The sequence below is a fragment of the Aythya marila genome (assembly GCF_965140915.1).
Source record: "Aythya marila genome assembly, chromosome: 17".
Classification (NCBI taxonomy): Eukaryota; Metazoa; Chordata; class Aves; order Anseriformes; family Anatidae; genus Aythya; species Aythya marila.
In genome coordinates this window covers 13,564,432-13,582,631 of record NC_139058.1, presented here as the reverse complement: position 1 = coordinate 13,582,631, position 18,200 = coordinate 13,564,432, and the positions used below count along the sequence as shown (strand labels likewise).

At 39.5% G+C, this 18,200-nt stretch overlaps 1 protein-coding gene across 2 annotated transcripts in view; it reads left to right on the top strand.

The window, feature by feature from the left end:
* ADGRD1 (adhesion G protein-coupled receptor D1) overlaps positions 1–18,200 on the top strand; it is a 160,709-nt gene that overhangs the window by 79,260 nt on the left and 63,249 nt on the right. For both annotated transcript variants that reach the window (XM_082774387.1, XM_082774386.1), the window contains 2 exons: positions 8,099–8,172; positions 10,101–10,224. In XM_082774387.1, the coding sequence (XP_082630513.1) occupies positions 8,099–8,172; positions 10,101–10,224 (198 nt within the window). The remainder of the gene's footprint in view (positions 1–8,098; positions 8,173–10,100; positions 10,225–18,200) is intronic.

Sequence of the window (18,200 nt, the reverse complement as noted above, 5' to 3'; positions counted from 1 at the left end):
CAAACTCTCCTTTAGTATGTTGATTGTAAGCTGGGTGGGGGAAAACTGAAATGATAGTTCATTCATCTGTCCAAAAAGGGCCAGTAAGGGTCTTGCACCTTATATCACTGGAATTTTGCAGGACTGGTGGATAGGTTGCACAGACATCTTTGTAAGTATTTGTATTTATTCACCTTAAAAAACAAACAAACAAAAACAATTTTTTTTTTTTTTCAAGGGGCATAAGTATGCAGGAGCAGCAAAAGCAACATAATCTTGGATCAGATGAATGACCATGGCAAAAAGTTGCACTAACAATCAGTCTTGCTTTGTACTATTTGAAATTGTATTTTACAGAATTACTTGGAAGAACCAGGCTAAATGCCCAGGTTTGGGGTAGTTTTGTATTGTTAGCTTTTTTATTGTTATTCTTTTATCTGTCCTGATATATTATTTTCATCTTGACCCATCTAATACAGACATTAATACAGTTCAGAGCATAAATGATATAGATGGGGATAGTGGTTAGGGGATAACAGCCCTTTAGGATTCTGTGTTCACGACCTCTCAGCAAACTCCACTTCAGGTAGGTCTAAAAATAAAAAGAGGGATATATTTCTTTTTATTTATGTACTTGCCAGTGTTATAAACTATTTTACTCTGTCCCTGACAATCAAAAAGGTTTTATTTTTCTCTGAAGTACGAAGTTCTGGCTGCTCTGAGTGTGTGCTGGAGGGGAGAGAAGGGAAGAGCAGAAATGTGCTCTGCAGGGCTGTGCCCACACATCCTGCTACTGCTGCTGCCAGAGTACCCTAGCAACACTGCATGAAAACAGAATAAGGTCTTTCGAGCAATAAGTAACTGCTTCAACATGGGCACCCTGAGTGAAATAACTTGCATTTTAAATTACCTGATTCAAATTAGACCTGTTTGGAGCCAGATCGCATCCATTAATTCTGGAGAGGTAATACCCAGTTGGAGGTTATGCTCTGAGCCAGGTGGAGGCTATGTGCAGTGTCCTGAAGAGTTTGGTGGCAGTGGCTCTGCATAAACAATTCTATCAATAACGTACGGGAAAGAAACTGGTTCTCCCTTGCTCTCATTTAAATTGACGTGCTAAAACTTAAAGAAGTGAGAAAAACATGTCCCAAGTGTTTAGTATCAGTGATTTAGCTTTGCAGTCCTTTGTCCATCTTTAGATATCTAAACAACATGCTGGTTTAGAGGGCTGTGTATGGATAAATTTTGTACTCGCACATGGATATAACTGTTTAACTGTAAAGACATATCAAAACCAGCTGACTGCTAAATTAGTAATTAATCAAATGATACTATTTCTAGAACAAGAACATTCATATTTTCACTTTGTAGTTCTTTGGAACAGAACAATGCTGTAAGGGGCATGAGAAATCATTTTTTCACTTAAGCATAAAAGCTGCTTTAGAACATCAGTTCAATCCTCTGTTTACTGGTACTCATGTAAGGAAAGGCTGCCCTGCTAGGCCCCATTTCTCACTGACTGGCATTTTAAAATTTTAAACATCAAATATTTACTGATGTAACTTGGTTGCTGCCCAAATTGAATTTCAAAGGTCCTTATCCTGCAGTTTCTATTTGTGCAACTCTATGCATCTCTAATGAAAATGAGCCTTCTCCTTTCCATGGCTATTTTTCAGCCTTTCTGTGCTTTCCATTTATTAACATGATTTACAACAATATTGTGAGTATTATTAATCCAGATTGCAGTCAATGGGAGTTTGGCATGCTTTTACACTGCAGTACTGTGTCTTAAATAGTTTTGGCTTCCAAGCTGAAAGAATTTGCCATGCAACTGCTTGTCTCTGCCCAGTGTTAACAAATACATACAAAGCAATCATAGTGCCCCTCTGCACCCAGGCCAACAAGAAACGAAAAGGAAAGAAAGATATTGTTGCATATTTGAGATCTTTGAAATTGAGGGGTGTATACAAGCACTGTCCATAGAGGATCCATGGCTTGGTGAAGCTGATCATGGTACTTTTTGCTCAGAAGCTCCTGAGTCCGGACCTCACTACTGACCCACTGATGCTATAATCTGTCAACTACCTGAGGGATCTACATAAACATATCTTCTATGTTAGGGTGGGAATTTTTTAGGCGTGAGATTATAGAAAGACCATTTGGGAACTATGTATTTGTTGTTTAGAGAGACTGTAATCTTAACTCAAAGGTTGCAGTCAGTTTCCATTGCCAAAATTGCTCAACAGTTCAGCAGCTTTCCTTGAGCCTTCTTGGGAAAACCTGACTTTTATACTATTTAGCACCCAAAAACAAAGAGGAGAGCAATTACCTTTTTAACACTGTCAAGGCATTGCACCTAGCATACATTTAGCAATCATTGCCCCAGCTTTTGTATGTGCTATAATGATTATTATATATGTGCTATATATGATTATATACCACATATGTATATATGTGCTATAATGATTATATACCACAAGCAACTATTTTGCAGATGCACAGTGCCTGACAGCCGCACTGAGATCTGCAAGTGCTCAGATGTTGTCTTGGCAGCTGCTCCATGAAGCCCCTTGCTCAGTGCCATAAGAAAGATGGGATCTTTTGATGCTGTACACACTCAGAAGTAATTTATTTATTTATTATTATTTGTTTGTTTTGCTGTGCACAGTAATTGAGAAAAGAAGTACCAAGGACAATTTCCTCATCCATTCCCTCCTCATTTTCTTTCCCTCTTTATAAAAATATGATCTAATAGAACTGCCAAGATATTTTTCAGTCTGTTGTTCATAGTTTTTTTTTTGTGTGTGTGTGTTTTTTTTTGTTTTTTTTTTTGTTTTTTTGTTTTTTTTTTAATGTTTTGTTTTGTTGTTCTCACATTGCTTGCCTGATAAAGCAGCTGTTGAATAGGGTGCTCTGAAAGCTAGGGAAAGCTATTGTAGTATTAGATTAAAAATATTTTTGCAGAAAATTGATATGTTGACTCTTTTTAACCTCAGGTGAAGGAAGATTAAAAAGCAATCCATATTCAATTACATATGCCAACCTGCTCAGATTTTATATGCCTTTATAGGACTTGATATTTCACTGTTTATTTCCTTTATATTATATTAAAGTCCTCCACTCTTTGTATTACTATGCTTTTCAAAACAAAAACAAAAACAAAGCACCACACCTGTATGTTTGTTCCATTAAGAAATATGCTCTAAGGGTTTTCATGTTGACCCTGGGAGCCTACATATTTCACTGCATCGCTTCAGTAAGTGTGTGCTGGCATAGCACTGTTGACCACAATGGAACTGTTGATTTACATCAGGTAAAGGTCTGGCTTTTATGCACAACACTGTATAATTCCTTGTGGATAAGATAAATTCATTTTCGTATGATTTGTAACATTTTTTTCATTACACATGCTAGTTACACCTTAGGGTGAATCAGTCAAACAGACTCTAAATTAGAATGGTTGGGTGACCTGGTCCCAGGTCCTTCGCAATGCAGTTTTCTCACAGCTTGGAACAATACAGCCAATATAGAAATAGGTAGTTAGTCTTTCTTTCTCTTTTCTTCTGTATTTTTTTTTTTTCAGGGAGCTGAGTAGATGAAAGTATCTTAAAGTTTTAATTTTCTAAGTAAGAGAAGTAGATTATCTTAGAAGGAAAAGTCAGTGGTCATGTGGTCCTGGATAGGTCATGCGAACAGTGTGGAGAAGAAATCGTTAAATTAATAAGACTAGTCTCTAACTTATTCCATAAATGAGAATCAAGGTTCATTCACAGACCTTTAAGAATGTTTCAGTGGGGCTGTGAACTGCACAAAAGACAGAAGTGTACTGACAAGTGGTGGTTTGCAGTAGAGCCCTTTCTCAACACTTTTAAAATAATCCACTGTGTTTGGATGTTGAGAGGACAAGGCTTCAAAGTCTCTGAATTAAACAAAATTATGCATTTTGTAAACAGAGTCAAATCAACACCAAATTTAACTTAATTATCTAGTCTATTGATTATCTTAATATTAATTAATTAATTAATTAATTTAATAATTATCTTAACTTATCAAGTGCTTTGGATAAGAGAAAGTCCAACATTAACCTTTGGGCTTGGAGCTACTGAGTTTAGACCAATGGCAGATCTGGCCCAAAGAAATCTCCTTCCTCACATTTGAGAAAAACATATATTTAATTAGAAAGTGCATACCCTCTTCCCTTGGTGGCCACTAAGTATTTGTTTGCTTTTTAAATTCAGGGGCGGAGAGGAGAAACAAACTAATCTCACAAAGGTTCACCCCACCCTCTGCTTGGCTTCTCTTCCTTGGCAGAACTTCCCAGCAGCAGCTGGCTGGCTGTTTTTCTTCTGCAATTCTGTTCATGACATTTCCTGCAACTAGGTTTTTCTGAAGGTTTCCAGCAGTCCTTTTAGCCCCTCCCCCCCCTTTTTTTGCCTCTCCCCCCACTAACCATGGCCTTGTCCCTAGTTCCCAGCAGTTTAAGTACCGTATCCCCATCACACATCCATGCATACACTCTACATACCCACAACACATATAAGGAGTTTCTGTGGCTTGCATTAAGTCTTACTAATTTACCAAAAAACAGTGGTTAGAATAAGGGATGCTGAACCACTCTATTTCTGCTGGGGGTCTAAATAGAGACATGGAGCTTGTACTGTGTTTTTCAGTAACATGGTTTGGGTTCCTGGCTATTGCTTGCCAGTGCCCTGCCCTTTGCTTCATTTAATGTAATTCTTTTTGAAGCTACAACATGTAGCCCTCTCCATGCAGAAGAATGGATAAAAAGAACTGAAATTAGGGAGAAGATCTGACAAACAGACCCTGCATTACTAGACATACTGGCACTTTTTCTCTCCATACTACTAAAAGCTGCATAAACTGTCCTTTCATAGGCTTTTATAAACATTCAAGCGACTTATTCTTTTAGTGTAAAAGCCTACTTGTATATTAAGTTCTTTGTTATCAATGACATTAAATCAATATCCTCAGTGCTACAGGATCCAAGTCACATCTGTGCTGTCACACATAGTTTAACTTAAGACATGCAGTATTGAGACAGTTTGTTTGTTTTTCATTGAGTAATTTAAAGTAGAGCTGTTGAAGATCAGTGAGAGTTTATCCCTCACTGTGGCCAGTTTCTTATATGTTAGGTGGGTTTTTATTCTGTTGACAGTTTTATTACAGAGTTTCAATGAATTCCGAGAAGATGACTGTTATGCAGTTATCATGAATAGCACAGAAAAAGCCTTGTGATGCCTGCATTGTGCATGTAAAAACACAGAACATAGTCTTTGAGAAAATTAAATAGTTGAAGTGGTATGGATTCTTTTTGTATACACATTATATGTATTTTTTCCATGTGGGTTTACATACAGTTCTGGACAGCACATAGTCCAGAGACTGTATAGCTTCACTTGGTGTACTTCTTTGTCTAATGAGTGACATCTGTGTTTAGAGTCAAAGATGGAGAAAAACAGTAATTCATCCCTTGCCAGAGATACTTAACTGAGGGTAAAACATACATCTGGGATTTATTTGTGTGAAAAGATACACAACTGAAGTATTATGTCTTATTCCAACCTGACCTTGCAGTGCCCTTTCCATTTAGTACATTAAGAATCAAGATTTATCTACAGACATTTCATAAGTCAGAAATAACAGTTATTGTATAATCTTATAATCTTAGCTGCTATTAGAGCAGATCTTACTCCTTTTCTTTTTTTTTTTTTTTTTTTTCCCAGCCACTGCTTTACTCTTATAAAAGTGAAGTAATTTGCAATACAAACTGACATTCTTCCAATTGCTTACTTCAGGAAAGCTATGTCATGATGGACATAACATTATATAGCATAATGGACAAACATTATGCTACGTGCCCTTGTTGCTGGTAAAACAAAGTGAACTGTCAATAAAACTCTAGGTTAACTGAAGTTGCAGAAAGCATTTTTCCAGCCATGGGCTATATCATTAGTCTTCTGCAGTTTCTGAACTTGCAGTCTTCAAAAGTAATCTGAACAGCAAAAGGTGGGATTAAGGGAAAGAAGCAGCTTCTGCAAGGCACTCCATATTTCATATGTGGTTTGGATGGTGTGCAAGACCCCTACTGTAGTTAAAGGTGAGGCTCATGACAGGGTACTTTCTGAAAGGAATGGGAAGTTCACAGTTGATGGAACTAGCAGGGAACATACCAATGAGCTCTTGGGGCTTTGTGCAGGACCTTTAGAGAACAACCAGAAATAGTGAAGGGCTTTCAAAGATGAGGAAGGACTCCCCTGTGTTAATCAACATCATATAGTTGGGCTTACTGTATCTCTGTAACCACATGTGGAAAGAAAGTGGCATGATTGGACCTGGAGTTATATCAGTGAGACATCTTCAGGTAATCTGGGGGCTTGTCCCATTGCCACTTCAATGGTGCCATCCTCTCGTGAGAGTGGAAGGTCAGCAGCTCTGTGCCCTGTGCCCCATCAGCATGAGGACCACATGTAGCTGGGGTTATAATGAATATTGGCAGGGATACTGATTTCTTGTTCAGGGCACTCTGCCATCAGACCACACTGCTGGAATTACAAATAGGTACAAAGTAGTAACTGCCTAAAATGCAGAGGGGCCAGCTTGTTTAATGAGCACTGGAGAGAGAGATAGCAGGCAGCCAGCTCTTCTTCCTCCACCTGCTTGGACTCAGTTTCAGTCTCAGACACTTTAAGTTTTACTGTTTGCTTTGATCCCCTCCTGGAAGAATGCTACGGGAAGTGACTAGAGCTGAGGGGGAAAATAGAGACCCTCAGCAGATAAGTGGCAGTCTGTCTTATCTAAGCTCCACTTCTGGGAGTATCCAGCCTGCAATCTCAGCTGTTTCTATGTTGAAGTCTTAGGAAAACCAGGCTCAGTCAGGGAACCAGAAGTTTTATCCAGAAGTTGCTTGAGTAGATAAGAAAATTCCATTTATGTTATCCAGAGGTGTGAGTTAAGAAGATATAAATGGCCTTATCTACAGCACAGCTATTGGGAGTATGTGGAAATCCAACATGAATGTCCTGGGTTAGAAATGTCTTATCATCGTTGGTAAGGAGGGAACTGTACTACCTTGTGCCTGACACTCAAACTTGTGGGAGAAGAGGAAGAAAATTGAAGAGACTTCTCGTACTTCCTTGAATTTCAGCATGCTTTTTTTTTTTTCTTTGTTTGTTTGTTTTTTACATCTTTCTTCTTTAAAACAAAGAGGACAGTGCTCTGTTATTTTCTGGTTTGACAGAAATATTGGCTTTGTGTTGCAATAATCCGAGGGCTGTTAATTCACAATTTCTATTGAAGATTCTAGTAATTAAAAAAAAAAATAGCCTTAAGGTAGGATCTACCACAGAGTAGATCTGGGGGATTTTTATATTAAAAAGGGTAGAACAGATACTAGAAACCTCTGTTTTGCATATATTGTCTATAATGAACTAATAATTCACTCCAATATTGTTTTAATCATTTTCTCATGAAACTGATGCAATAGAGTTGAGAATGAGGTTTCAATCCTTTCTGAATGGAGGAGACTTAATGTGGCCAAATCTGTTTGTGAAAGATAAAAATTACGTCATCATACTGCCGAAGTCTGTTAAAATAAAATCTTGGATTATAGCATTGCTCTTTCAGTTTGATTATATATTTAAATGTAATCACTATAGTGAAAAGAAAATGTGTGTGATTTGGTCATTGTAATGCACATATTTCAGTGTTATTAATCCTAAAATACGAGATTTTTATTACTTAATGTGAACAAAACCCAAAGAAGTGAAATATATGCTGAAAAAATTAACACATATATTTGTGCTTATGTACAATAAGGACGTCTGTTTTGCTATTACTTAAATGGGATGCCAATTTCTCACTCCAAGTGACGTGAATTTAATTCCAGCATGTAAACGTTAGACAATAGCAGCCCTTGCATGTTTGGGGTTTGTGATAAAACCATGAGAACTGAAAAAAAAATAATAATTTGCTTTCAGTAAGGTGGTTAATCTATAATGTCTAGGGAAGTTATTATAATAATAGGAATTTGAACTGATTGAACAATGGATTGTGGTTCTTTTTAAACATTCCTTCAAGGCTTTTCTTTTCTTTTTTGCAGACTCCCAAACAATACAGCCTAGCACTAAATAAGAGTAACAGAGTTCATCTTTACTGTGCATTTCTGGACTATAGGTATGTTACATAATTTAATTTTTTAACTTGATTTAATCAAATTGCACATAGTTTGTGATGCTACATATTACCTACTTTCTTGTTCTCTTTTATTTATGGAAGTAAATGAAAGTAATGAAACTCTTTACAAGAAATGCAATCTCACTGTGACTTTTTACCATAAATAGGAGCATTTTTTTTTCACTGACTTTGTGTTAAGTAGGTGATTGAGAGATTGAAAAGTGTTGGAATCAAAACTAAAATGCAGACTGATACTGATCATGCTTATGATGGTTTACGAATATATCCATTTGGGCAGACACTTGGATGTTTTAAGATGGCAAGCCTCCAACATAACCATTGTTTTCTGTGGATCTGTGCCTGTTTGAAAATACCATGTGAGATCTGTATTTAAGAGCTGTGAGTTTTGGCCAATGCATGCAATGAAGAAATATTATGCCCCTGAATGCAAATTAGAATAAAAGGTAAATAAATGTCACCCTAAATTTCACTCAGGAAATAGTAACTATGGAAAAATAGCAGTTACTATTACTTTTTTTTTTTAGTTCTGAATATATTTAGCCTCTTTTTGATTTCCAAGCATGCTGCTCTTGCTGAGTTAATTGAGAAAGAATACAATTAGTGAATTTTGAATTTCATGGGGATTAACTGGTTTTGAGCTGTAATAATATAAGTTTAACTGATGTACCAATGGCCTGCAATGCTGTGATCCCTCCTATCCAGCATGCACATGGGAAAGTCACTGCAATTGTTTTATTGAAGTTTTGTTTCAGGGATGTTGAACTGTCCCAGCTGTTAGCAGTTACTCATCGTTATGGTTACTCACAAATTATGGTAAATTAGAAACAGATTTTAGTGAAGCAAATTAATATGGTTGGGACATTGTTCCTGTATGCTTTTCCACTGAGGGTTGTGCCTTTGAGGCTTTGCCTTGGGATAGAAACTGAAATGTGAAATCTGTCCTTCCACATGAGTTTTATTTGTGTCAGGATAGTCTTATTCCCTAGTGCATGGTAGTTAAAGAATACGCAATTGGTTTCTGACCTACAGAATACTCCCTTTGAGAACTCAAGGAGGTTCCAAAGGACAGAAGAAAGGTGAGGTAATACCTGTCTGTAAATTAAGTACCAATAAAAACATCACTCAGTCTAGCCTGAGGACCCAAAATGATATAAAAAATAATACATAGTTAAGAAACAGACAGACTTATGGTGCATGGAACTCCACTTAGTTGTGAATATGTGGCTCCTGTATCCCCACTCTGTGGCAGGGCTATGTCAGCACAGGGGTTTCCAGGTTTTCCCTGCTCCAAGAATAAGCAATCCCATGAGGATCGCATTCCTGCACAGCACTGGGACTGAGCCACGTGGCCAGGCCAGCCATAACTTCAGTGGAGCAGGGGCTGCTCTTGGTCTCCCTGAGAATTAAGTGACAAAAAGCAGTCAATATGGATGGGTCACTAGAAATCAAACTCAGTCAGTCTAAATTACTTTCTTTGACAGGATGAGTGGGACAGTGAATAAGAGAAAGGCAGCAGATATGATATGCTTTGACTTTTGCAGGATTATTAAAATGTCCAATATGGTAGTTCTCAAAGTATAGAAATTGGGGTCTAGCTGAAATGCTATAAACAGTTTGCACAACGTTATGAAAAAAAAAAAAATACACAGTTATTCACTAGTTATAGAACTGGGAGGAAATCTCTAGTGACATTCACAGAGGGGTCTGATTTGGGCCTTCTTCTAGTCAATATTTTTGTTAACCATTTTCATGATGGAGTTGAGAAGAATCTGAGAGTGTTTGTGAATGCACCAGCCTGAGATGGCTTTCAATCTTTTATGTCTCCTGTACAGTATGATGCATGTCTAATTAACCTCAATAAGATGAATTTTGATAGAGATTATGTTTCATTTTTTTGTGCTTTGCAGCAATGGAACTGGTGTCTGGTCTAATGAAGGTTGTGTGCGTGAGAGTGGGGACCTCAACTACTCAGTGTGTCTTTGTAACCACCTCACTAACTTCGCAATTCTGATGCAAGTGGTGCCTCTGAAGGTGAGTTTAAGCAAAGGAATAACTCTGTCTGTTAAAAATACATCGGTTGCATCCTCACGCCACACCAGTAAGTGATTGTAACTGGGCTCATTTTTTGCCTAATTCAGATTTATTCCACAACTTGCTGTCTGGGAAGTTGTATTGCTATTTCTTGACCATACATGTTTTCTAAGATTTTTGGGAGCTGAAATGGAGCATGGAGTGAAACACCTCTGTGTATACTGGGTCTGTACTGTAGGTGGGAATCCTGAAGCACGGTACTTTATACTCACCTTTTTAGCCTGATTTTGTCAAGTACAGACCAACCTGGTTTTTACGATTAATTTTCAAGACTGAGGAGGCTGAGATGTTTCTGTTTAAGGCTTTTGGTAACTAGACTTGTGGAATATGAACAGCCGAGACTGAACTCCATGTGAAACGAGCTCTGCTGCCAGCTGGTCCCTGTCATTTGCTGTGCCAGCTTGCAAGAGCCTCCCAGCTACTCTTCCTTCACCTAGCTGCCAAGCAGAGACTTGTGTAGAAGAAGCAGGAGAAAGAAATGGCAGTTTTAGATTTGAAACCCCTTAACTGTAGTTTCTCTGTGCTCAGTTTCTTTATCCAAAGAGCTGACAAGCAAACGTCTTCTCAGCCAGAATATGACCCGGACCTTCTACTTGCTGCTCATGCTCATCTCTGGCTTCAGATGAAGTTTGATGACAAACATGACACTCTCCTCACCAAATACGTTCTTGTCTTCATGATACCTTGTGGTGCTGCAGAAGGAGCAGAGCTTCATTAGGACCTTAGGAGTCTTTATCACATTTGTCACTGTGGGCTACTAACAAGCGTGGTGTCCTCTCTAGTACAGGTAGAGGGTTTTTGTTAGCTCTGTTGGCCTGGGTGCACTGCATATGAGGCTGTGTCTCAGGCTTCTGTTAATTGGTTTGACTGATGGGTTTGCCTTTATTTTAGACAGAAGCTTAGCTTAGCCCTGGGATAGGTACTTGTGCAGGATGGGCTGTATGTGCTTGTGATGGCAGCACGGAGGTTCCTGCAGATAGAAACACAAGTCAGCTTGGAGCATAAGGCAACCATAACCAGGGTTATCCCACTGAGCTGCAGCGAAGTCTTTTTGAGGAATGAACGATCCCAAACTGCTATTAGGAGTTAATGATTCAGTAACGCTGTTAGCACAACTGCTCACACGGCAATCCAAGTTACATGTTGTAATGCCATCAAAGGCAGGGTTATGGTGTAGAACACCATGGTCTGCTATCGAAATAATTTAATTAATTCCGGAGCCCTTTGTACTGGTAGAGCCATTTGAAGATGGAAAGTAGCTTGTTTGGGTAACCCAGTTTTCATCTACCCATTATTGTCTTTCCTATTTGTAAATTGCCTAATTACCCCAGCTTGTTTCCAAGTATCATTTTCCTAGGAACTCTTTGTACTCATAATAAAATGCTGCTTTGCCTACAGAGCTTCACACTTGTAAGATAAAAATAGGATGGCAGAAATACGCTGTTATTAAAACCGTTTTAAAGAGCCATATACAGAGATTAAATGATTTAACCAGGATTAAACTGGACATTCACCAACTAATTGCTGGTGAAAGATTAGTAAGTTTTCCACTGGAGATAGTTCTAAAATATCTAACTTTCAAACAGATTTGAGATTGTTATGATTAATGAGATGCTATAATAAGTTTTAATATCATGCAGTATCAGTAATTAGAGATCAAAGACATTTTATATCAAAGTATTTGAAGTCAAACTTTCTTGAAGAGATCTGAAATGCTTAACTGGGAAACATGAAGGCACTGTCCAGTTTCTTACAGTCATTTAATGGTTCTGCTTTTAGTATTTTCTCCCTTCTTAACTGTCTGTTCTAATTTGCATCTGCCACAGTTTTTTTTTAGAATGTTTTTCAATTGATTTTTTATTTCTTTATGATAATTTAGAAAACAAAATGCAAGTGGGAACCATGACACATAAAAATCCTTCTCTATGTGATGCAGTACTGGAAAAGTCGATCATGAGTAATTTTTTTTTTCTTTTAAATTAGATTTAATTCATGTATTTTTCTATTATAATTTTAACCCCTTACACCTAAAATCCTATTTCTGAAGAAGAAAGTAATTTATACATTATTGAGAGGAAAAGTGATATGCTGCAAGGTGGGAGGAATTGCCTTGCAGTTGTATTTCCGGTAGAGTCCCTATCTTCATTCTGCAAATCCACGAGGATTTGGAAAGCTTGTCTCAGATGTCACCAGAAGATTGTGCAGGCTAGGAAGACAATATGTATTCATTTATGACTTTTTAAAGTTTTCAGCTAAACATTTTTTTACCTGCTCCTCAGTTGGCAGAATTTAAAAATGTACTGTGGGATGGAGAAATCCTTGTTCACTGGTCCACACAGCAATGAGCCTGAACGGCACCTTGGCACTTGGCCTTGCCCTGTCCTTCCTGCTGGAGGGAGGTGACACTGAGAGTGGGCACAGGGGGAGTCTTGGATAATGCTGCCATGAAAAAGAAGAAGGATGTCATTCCTTCGATTTGCCTAAATTTGTGTTCCTCTAGTTTGTTTTTTATGTAGTGCCTCTCTCATAGTTCATTAGAAAATCTCATCCCAAATCTTTGACTAAAATAGACATTTTAAATTGTCAGTTTAGGATTATTTTAAGGTATTATTTTTATCCAGTGGGGAAAACAAACAAACAAACAAACAAAACCAAACAAAAAACCCACAACCAACAATTGTATTTTCATTGTGACATTGGTATGAAGTTAAGATCTGGGGAAAACAGACCCTTGGCTTCTGAGCTATACAAGCAGATTGTGCTCAGTTATAAATTCATAAAACATTTGCTTCACATGTCTAAGTAATAGATCCTACTGAATCAACTACACAATTGGAAACTTCTCCCTGGTGTCCTTGGAAGCCTGTTAAGTAAATGTCAAAACACTGTCGATTTTAAACACATATATACATGTTTATTCACCACGTTCTGAAATTCATGAGCCAAGGTTCAAAGGGCCCAAATAAATCACCAGTTTGAATACAAGATTGTCAATGCTCTAAGAAATTGTTACGATTATGTTATATTAGATCTTGAACTTCTGAATATTTTATTTTTCTTTTTATAAGTAGTGTTTCACTAGAAAAAGAGTGGGTGGGAGTAAGCTTCTGCCATCAAAACATCACATCATTCACATCACATTCACATCAAAAAAGTTCTATTTTTATAGCTATTTTATACTTACAGTCATATAAATACAACTGGATGAAATTTTTCCATGTGAACTATATATATATATATGCTAGATTTAATTTCTTACAAAAGGGAGTCTTCTTTTAATGGAAAATGTAAGTGAATTATCAGAAGTGGAGTGCCTGAAAACTGTAGAGGTTTTAAAGAAAGGCTGTGTTCTGGTTCAAAGAGGTGACTTTGTTCTTAACCAGAATTCTCTTTTGGGTGCCTTCTGCTTCCATTCTCCTATTTTGCCTTTCTCTTCATCATACTGATAAATGCAGCTGTTACGATAGCACAAACAGGCTCTCCAAGGGCACCACGACAGCCTTTAACATAATGCATTTGTCAGCAGAGACCAACATTGATTTGGAAATCCATGAACACTTGAGACCAGTTCAGTGTGATATGCATTCTGATGCTCTCAGCACTTCCTCATGAGATTGATTTTATTTTTGTATTAGAAAAATGCATAAACTTTCCATCAAGACATTACAGGTATTTAAAGAGAGTTTGCTGTTTGGAACCAGGCAGCAAGAAATACTCTCTAAGTTCAGATGAAGACAACGTGTTTCTAACACGAAAAGGAGGACTAAGGAGAATCTCCATCCTTTACTGGATGCTGGGGGAAACTTAGTGACGAGAGATGAGGGAAAAGCAGAGGTGCTTAATGCTTTATTTGCCTCAGTCTTTACCAGCAAGACTAGTTGCTATCTGGATACCCAGTCCCCTGAGCTGGTGGAAGGGGGTGGGAGCAGGATGTGGCCCTCATAATCCATGGGAAAATGGTTGGCAACCTGCTACAGCACCTGGATGTGTGCAAGTCAATGGAGCTGAATAGGATCCACCCGAGGGTACTGAGAGAACTGGCGGAGGAGCTGGCCAAGCTGCTTTCCGTCATTTATCAGCAGTCCTGGCTATCGGGGGAGGTCCCAGTGACTACCAGACAGCAAACGTGACGCCCATCTATAAAAGGGCCAGAAGGTAGACCTGGAAAACCCCGGCCTGTCAGTTTGACCTCAGTGCCTGGGAAACTCATGGAGCAGATTATCTTGAGAGTCATCACTTGGCACTTGCAGGGCCACCAGGCAATCAGGACCACTCAGCATAGGTTTATGAAAGGCAGATACTGCTTGACGAACCTGATCTCCTTCTATGATAAAGTGACACAATGGCTGGACAAGGGAAAAGCTGTGGATGTGGTCTACCTTGACTTCAGTAAGGCTTTTGACACCGTTTCCCACAACATTCTCCTCAAGAAACTGGCCGCTCATGGCTTGGACTGGCGCACGCTTTGTCAGGTTAAAAACTGGCTGGATAGCCAGGCCCAAAGAGTTGTGGTGAATGGAGTCAAGTCCAGTTGGAGGCCGGTCACTAGTGGCATCCCCCAGGGATCAGTACTGGGGCCAGTTCTCTTTAATATCTTTATCAATGATCTGGATGAGGGGATCGAGTGCACCCTCAGTAAGTTTGCAGATGACACCAAGTTAGGTGTGTGTGTCGATCTGCTTGAGGGTAGGAAGGCTCTGCAGGAGGATCTGGAAAGGCTGCACCGATGGGCTGAGGTCAACTGCATGAAGTTCAACAAGGCCAAGTGCCAGGTCCTGCACCTGGGGCGCAACAACCTCAAGCAGAGCTACAGTCTGGGAGAGGAGTGGTTGGAAAGCTGCCTGGCGGAGAAGGACCTGGGAGTGATGGTTGATAGCTGGCCGAATATGAGCCAGCAGTGTGCTCAGGTGGCCAAGAAGGCCAACAGCATCCTGGCTTGCATAAGAAGCAGTGTGGCCAGCAGGGCTAGGGAAGTGATTGTCCCCCTGTACTCGGCTCTGGTGAGGCCACACCTCGAGTACTGTGTTCAGTTTTGGGCCCCTCACTACAAGAAGGACATGGAGGTGCTCGAGAGAGTCCAGAGAAGGGCAACAAAGCTGGTGAGGGGCCTGGAGAACAAGTCTTATGAGGAGCAGCTGAGGGAGCTGGGATTGGTCAGCCTGGAAAAGAGAAGGCTCAGGAGCGACCTTGTCACACTCTGCAGGTACCTTAAAGGAGGCAGTAGCAAGGTGGGGGTTGGTCTATTCTCCCATGTGCCTGGTGACAGGACAAGGGGGAATGGGCTAAAGTTGCACCAGGGGAGGTTTAGGTTCGATATTGGGAAGAACTTCTTTATCGAAAGGGCTGTTAGGCATTGGAACAGGCTGCCCAGGGAAGTGGTGGAGTCACCGTCCTTGAATGTCTTTAAAAGACGTTTAGATGTAGAGCTTAGTGATACAGTTTAGTGGAGGACTGGTTAGTGTTAGAGCAGAGGTTGGACTACATGATGTTGGAGGTCTCCTCCAACCTAGATGATTCTGTGTGATTCCGTGTAAGCAAGGAAGACTGAAAATAAGTGAGCTTCCTCAGAACTAACCTGCCACATAAATACCTGTGAGCATTTCTAATGTCCAGAGAGGTAAACTTGTATGATAATTGTTTGCCAAGGATGGTGACTTTTTCTTCTGAGTTCTCTTAAGTTTGAGCAAGAATCTCCTTGGTTAACTCTTTGTCCCTTCCCATGGTCAAGTCTGGCTTTTTCCACTTGTAGCATAGCACAATCCAGACCCTGTCAGTTTGATGCACTTGGAACCTGCCCTAGCGCCTTACTTCCTGCTAACACCATTCCAGCTTATTTCCACACCTTTGCCAATATCCAGGAGCTCTCTCTATATTTGCATAGTTTGTACCTTTCTTGTGAGCACAAATGACTTTATATATTCTCAAGATTCTCTGTCATTGCTATTTTATTATACTGTACAGATCTATGTTCATACTCTGTATCTGGCTTGAGGAGGAATCACAATGTGTCATGTGGATTTTGTTGTGGATTTTGTTGTGTTTCAGAGAGGCATTTTTATGAACAAATTTGTAGGATACCAAGCATCTGGCAGCACTTTCTCTTGAAAACCTGAAATATTATGAGACCAGAAATGCTGACAAACTGTTAGAGGTTATATGGGGCAGACTGTCAGGTGGGCCTAATTTCCAGGGAACACAGAAATGCAAGAGAGGTGTAAGGAAGAAGCTGTGAGATGTAAGAGAATTTTTATCCTAGTATTTCAGAGAAAGAAATTGAACGAGAGCAGTCATGAGGGAAAGTTTTAAATTCTGGAATGTTAACTTAAATGTGAGAAAGTGAACCCCCACTTTGATATCTGTGCACTATATGAAAGTGTGTGGAAAAGAACTTCTTTGAATGCTGTGAATTAGCTAAAACTGAGCTTGGATTACAAGCAGAGCTGAATACTACTCCAGATTTTATATTAGTTTCAGCAACAGCTTGACTGCAGTAACGCCACAGTGATTGTGAAAGAGTGGTACTAACAATACTGCTGATGAGCCTGAGGTCTGTGTATGCAGCTTAGCTGCTTTCAGTGATGCAGGGGATTCACAGTTGTAACAAGTTTATTTCAGGAATGAAAAAACAATCTTGGAAAAATTTACAACTATGTGGCACTCAGATGTGAGGCTGGCACTGACCTGTTAGCCTGCTGATGAACTGGCCACGTGAAGTGCCAAAATTATCTGTGTCTTTATCATTCTGTTGTTATGTCTGTATCATGACTGGCTTGAATTCAGGCTTGCTTGCTGAGATTTGTTTAGGTTTTAACTTGGGAAATAATAAAATTTGCTTGGAATTTTGGAGATTATTGGCAATCAACTTGTTTAAATAAATAAATAAATAAGGCCAAGGTAAAATGTGACCAAAGACGTGCATGTTCCTAAGGGACATGTTCAGCCCTTGATTGCCTTTGTGAGGTTGCATGGACATAATTAAGGTCAGGACACCATCAGAATTTGGAAACTCAGTAGAGAAGCCTTTTCACAACTCTGGTCAGGTGAGTAAAACTGAGAATTTTTACAAATGCACTGCCCCAACAAAATATGTCCATGGGATGTTCAGAGCAGTTGTGCAGGTATTAACCAGCTGGTGCACCATCCTCTGGGAAACTCATTGCTCTGTTCCCCTTTCTGATGGGGGAAACAGATAAAGTAAAAAATAGGAAATCCTTGGTGGAGCTCCAATCTCAGGGGTTCATTCCTGTCTTTTGCCTTCCTTGATTCACAGAACTGTGTTCTGGCCTTCACCTCAGCCACAGCTTGCTGCAGTCAGAACAAACCTGTGCTGCCAGCTGCCCTGCAATGTTATAGTTAGGAAGATAATGGTGCATTAATATAGCTGTGGTAGGAAAAATAAATAATCCATTTAGTTTGACATGTTTAAACTGGTTTATGTTTGCTTCATCTGGAAAAAGTCCAGGTAGAGGGCACCCAGGGTCATACTTTGGTGGTTTTCCTGAAGTACAACAGTCCTCACTATGCAGCAGATTTTAACCTTGATAGGAACAGCAGAGGATGGGATATAGTACGTATCCTCAAGTACGTATCCTTCATATCATCCACTTGCATAGGTCCTGGGGAGATCTCAGCCCACAATGCAACCTCCTGTACCCAGCACCTGGTGGTACCCCCTGCTGGAGGGGAAATGGCTGGTGGAGAGGGCCCATGCCCTGGCTGGGGAGGACAGATGAAATCAGGAGAAGAGATGTAGGTGATGTTCCTCTGGCACAATCAGACCAAGGGATGTCACAAGCTGCTTCCTAGCCAGCAGGAGTCAAATCCAACATGGAGCAAGCCACACTTCAGAAGCACTCCAAAGAAAATTCAGGCACTATTATTTCATTTTGGGCAGCTTTACTTCCTCTCATCAGTCA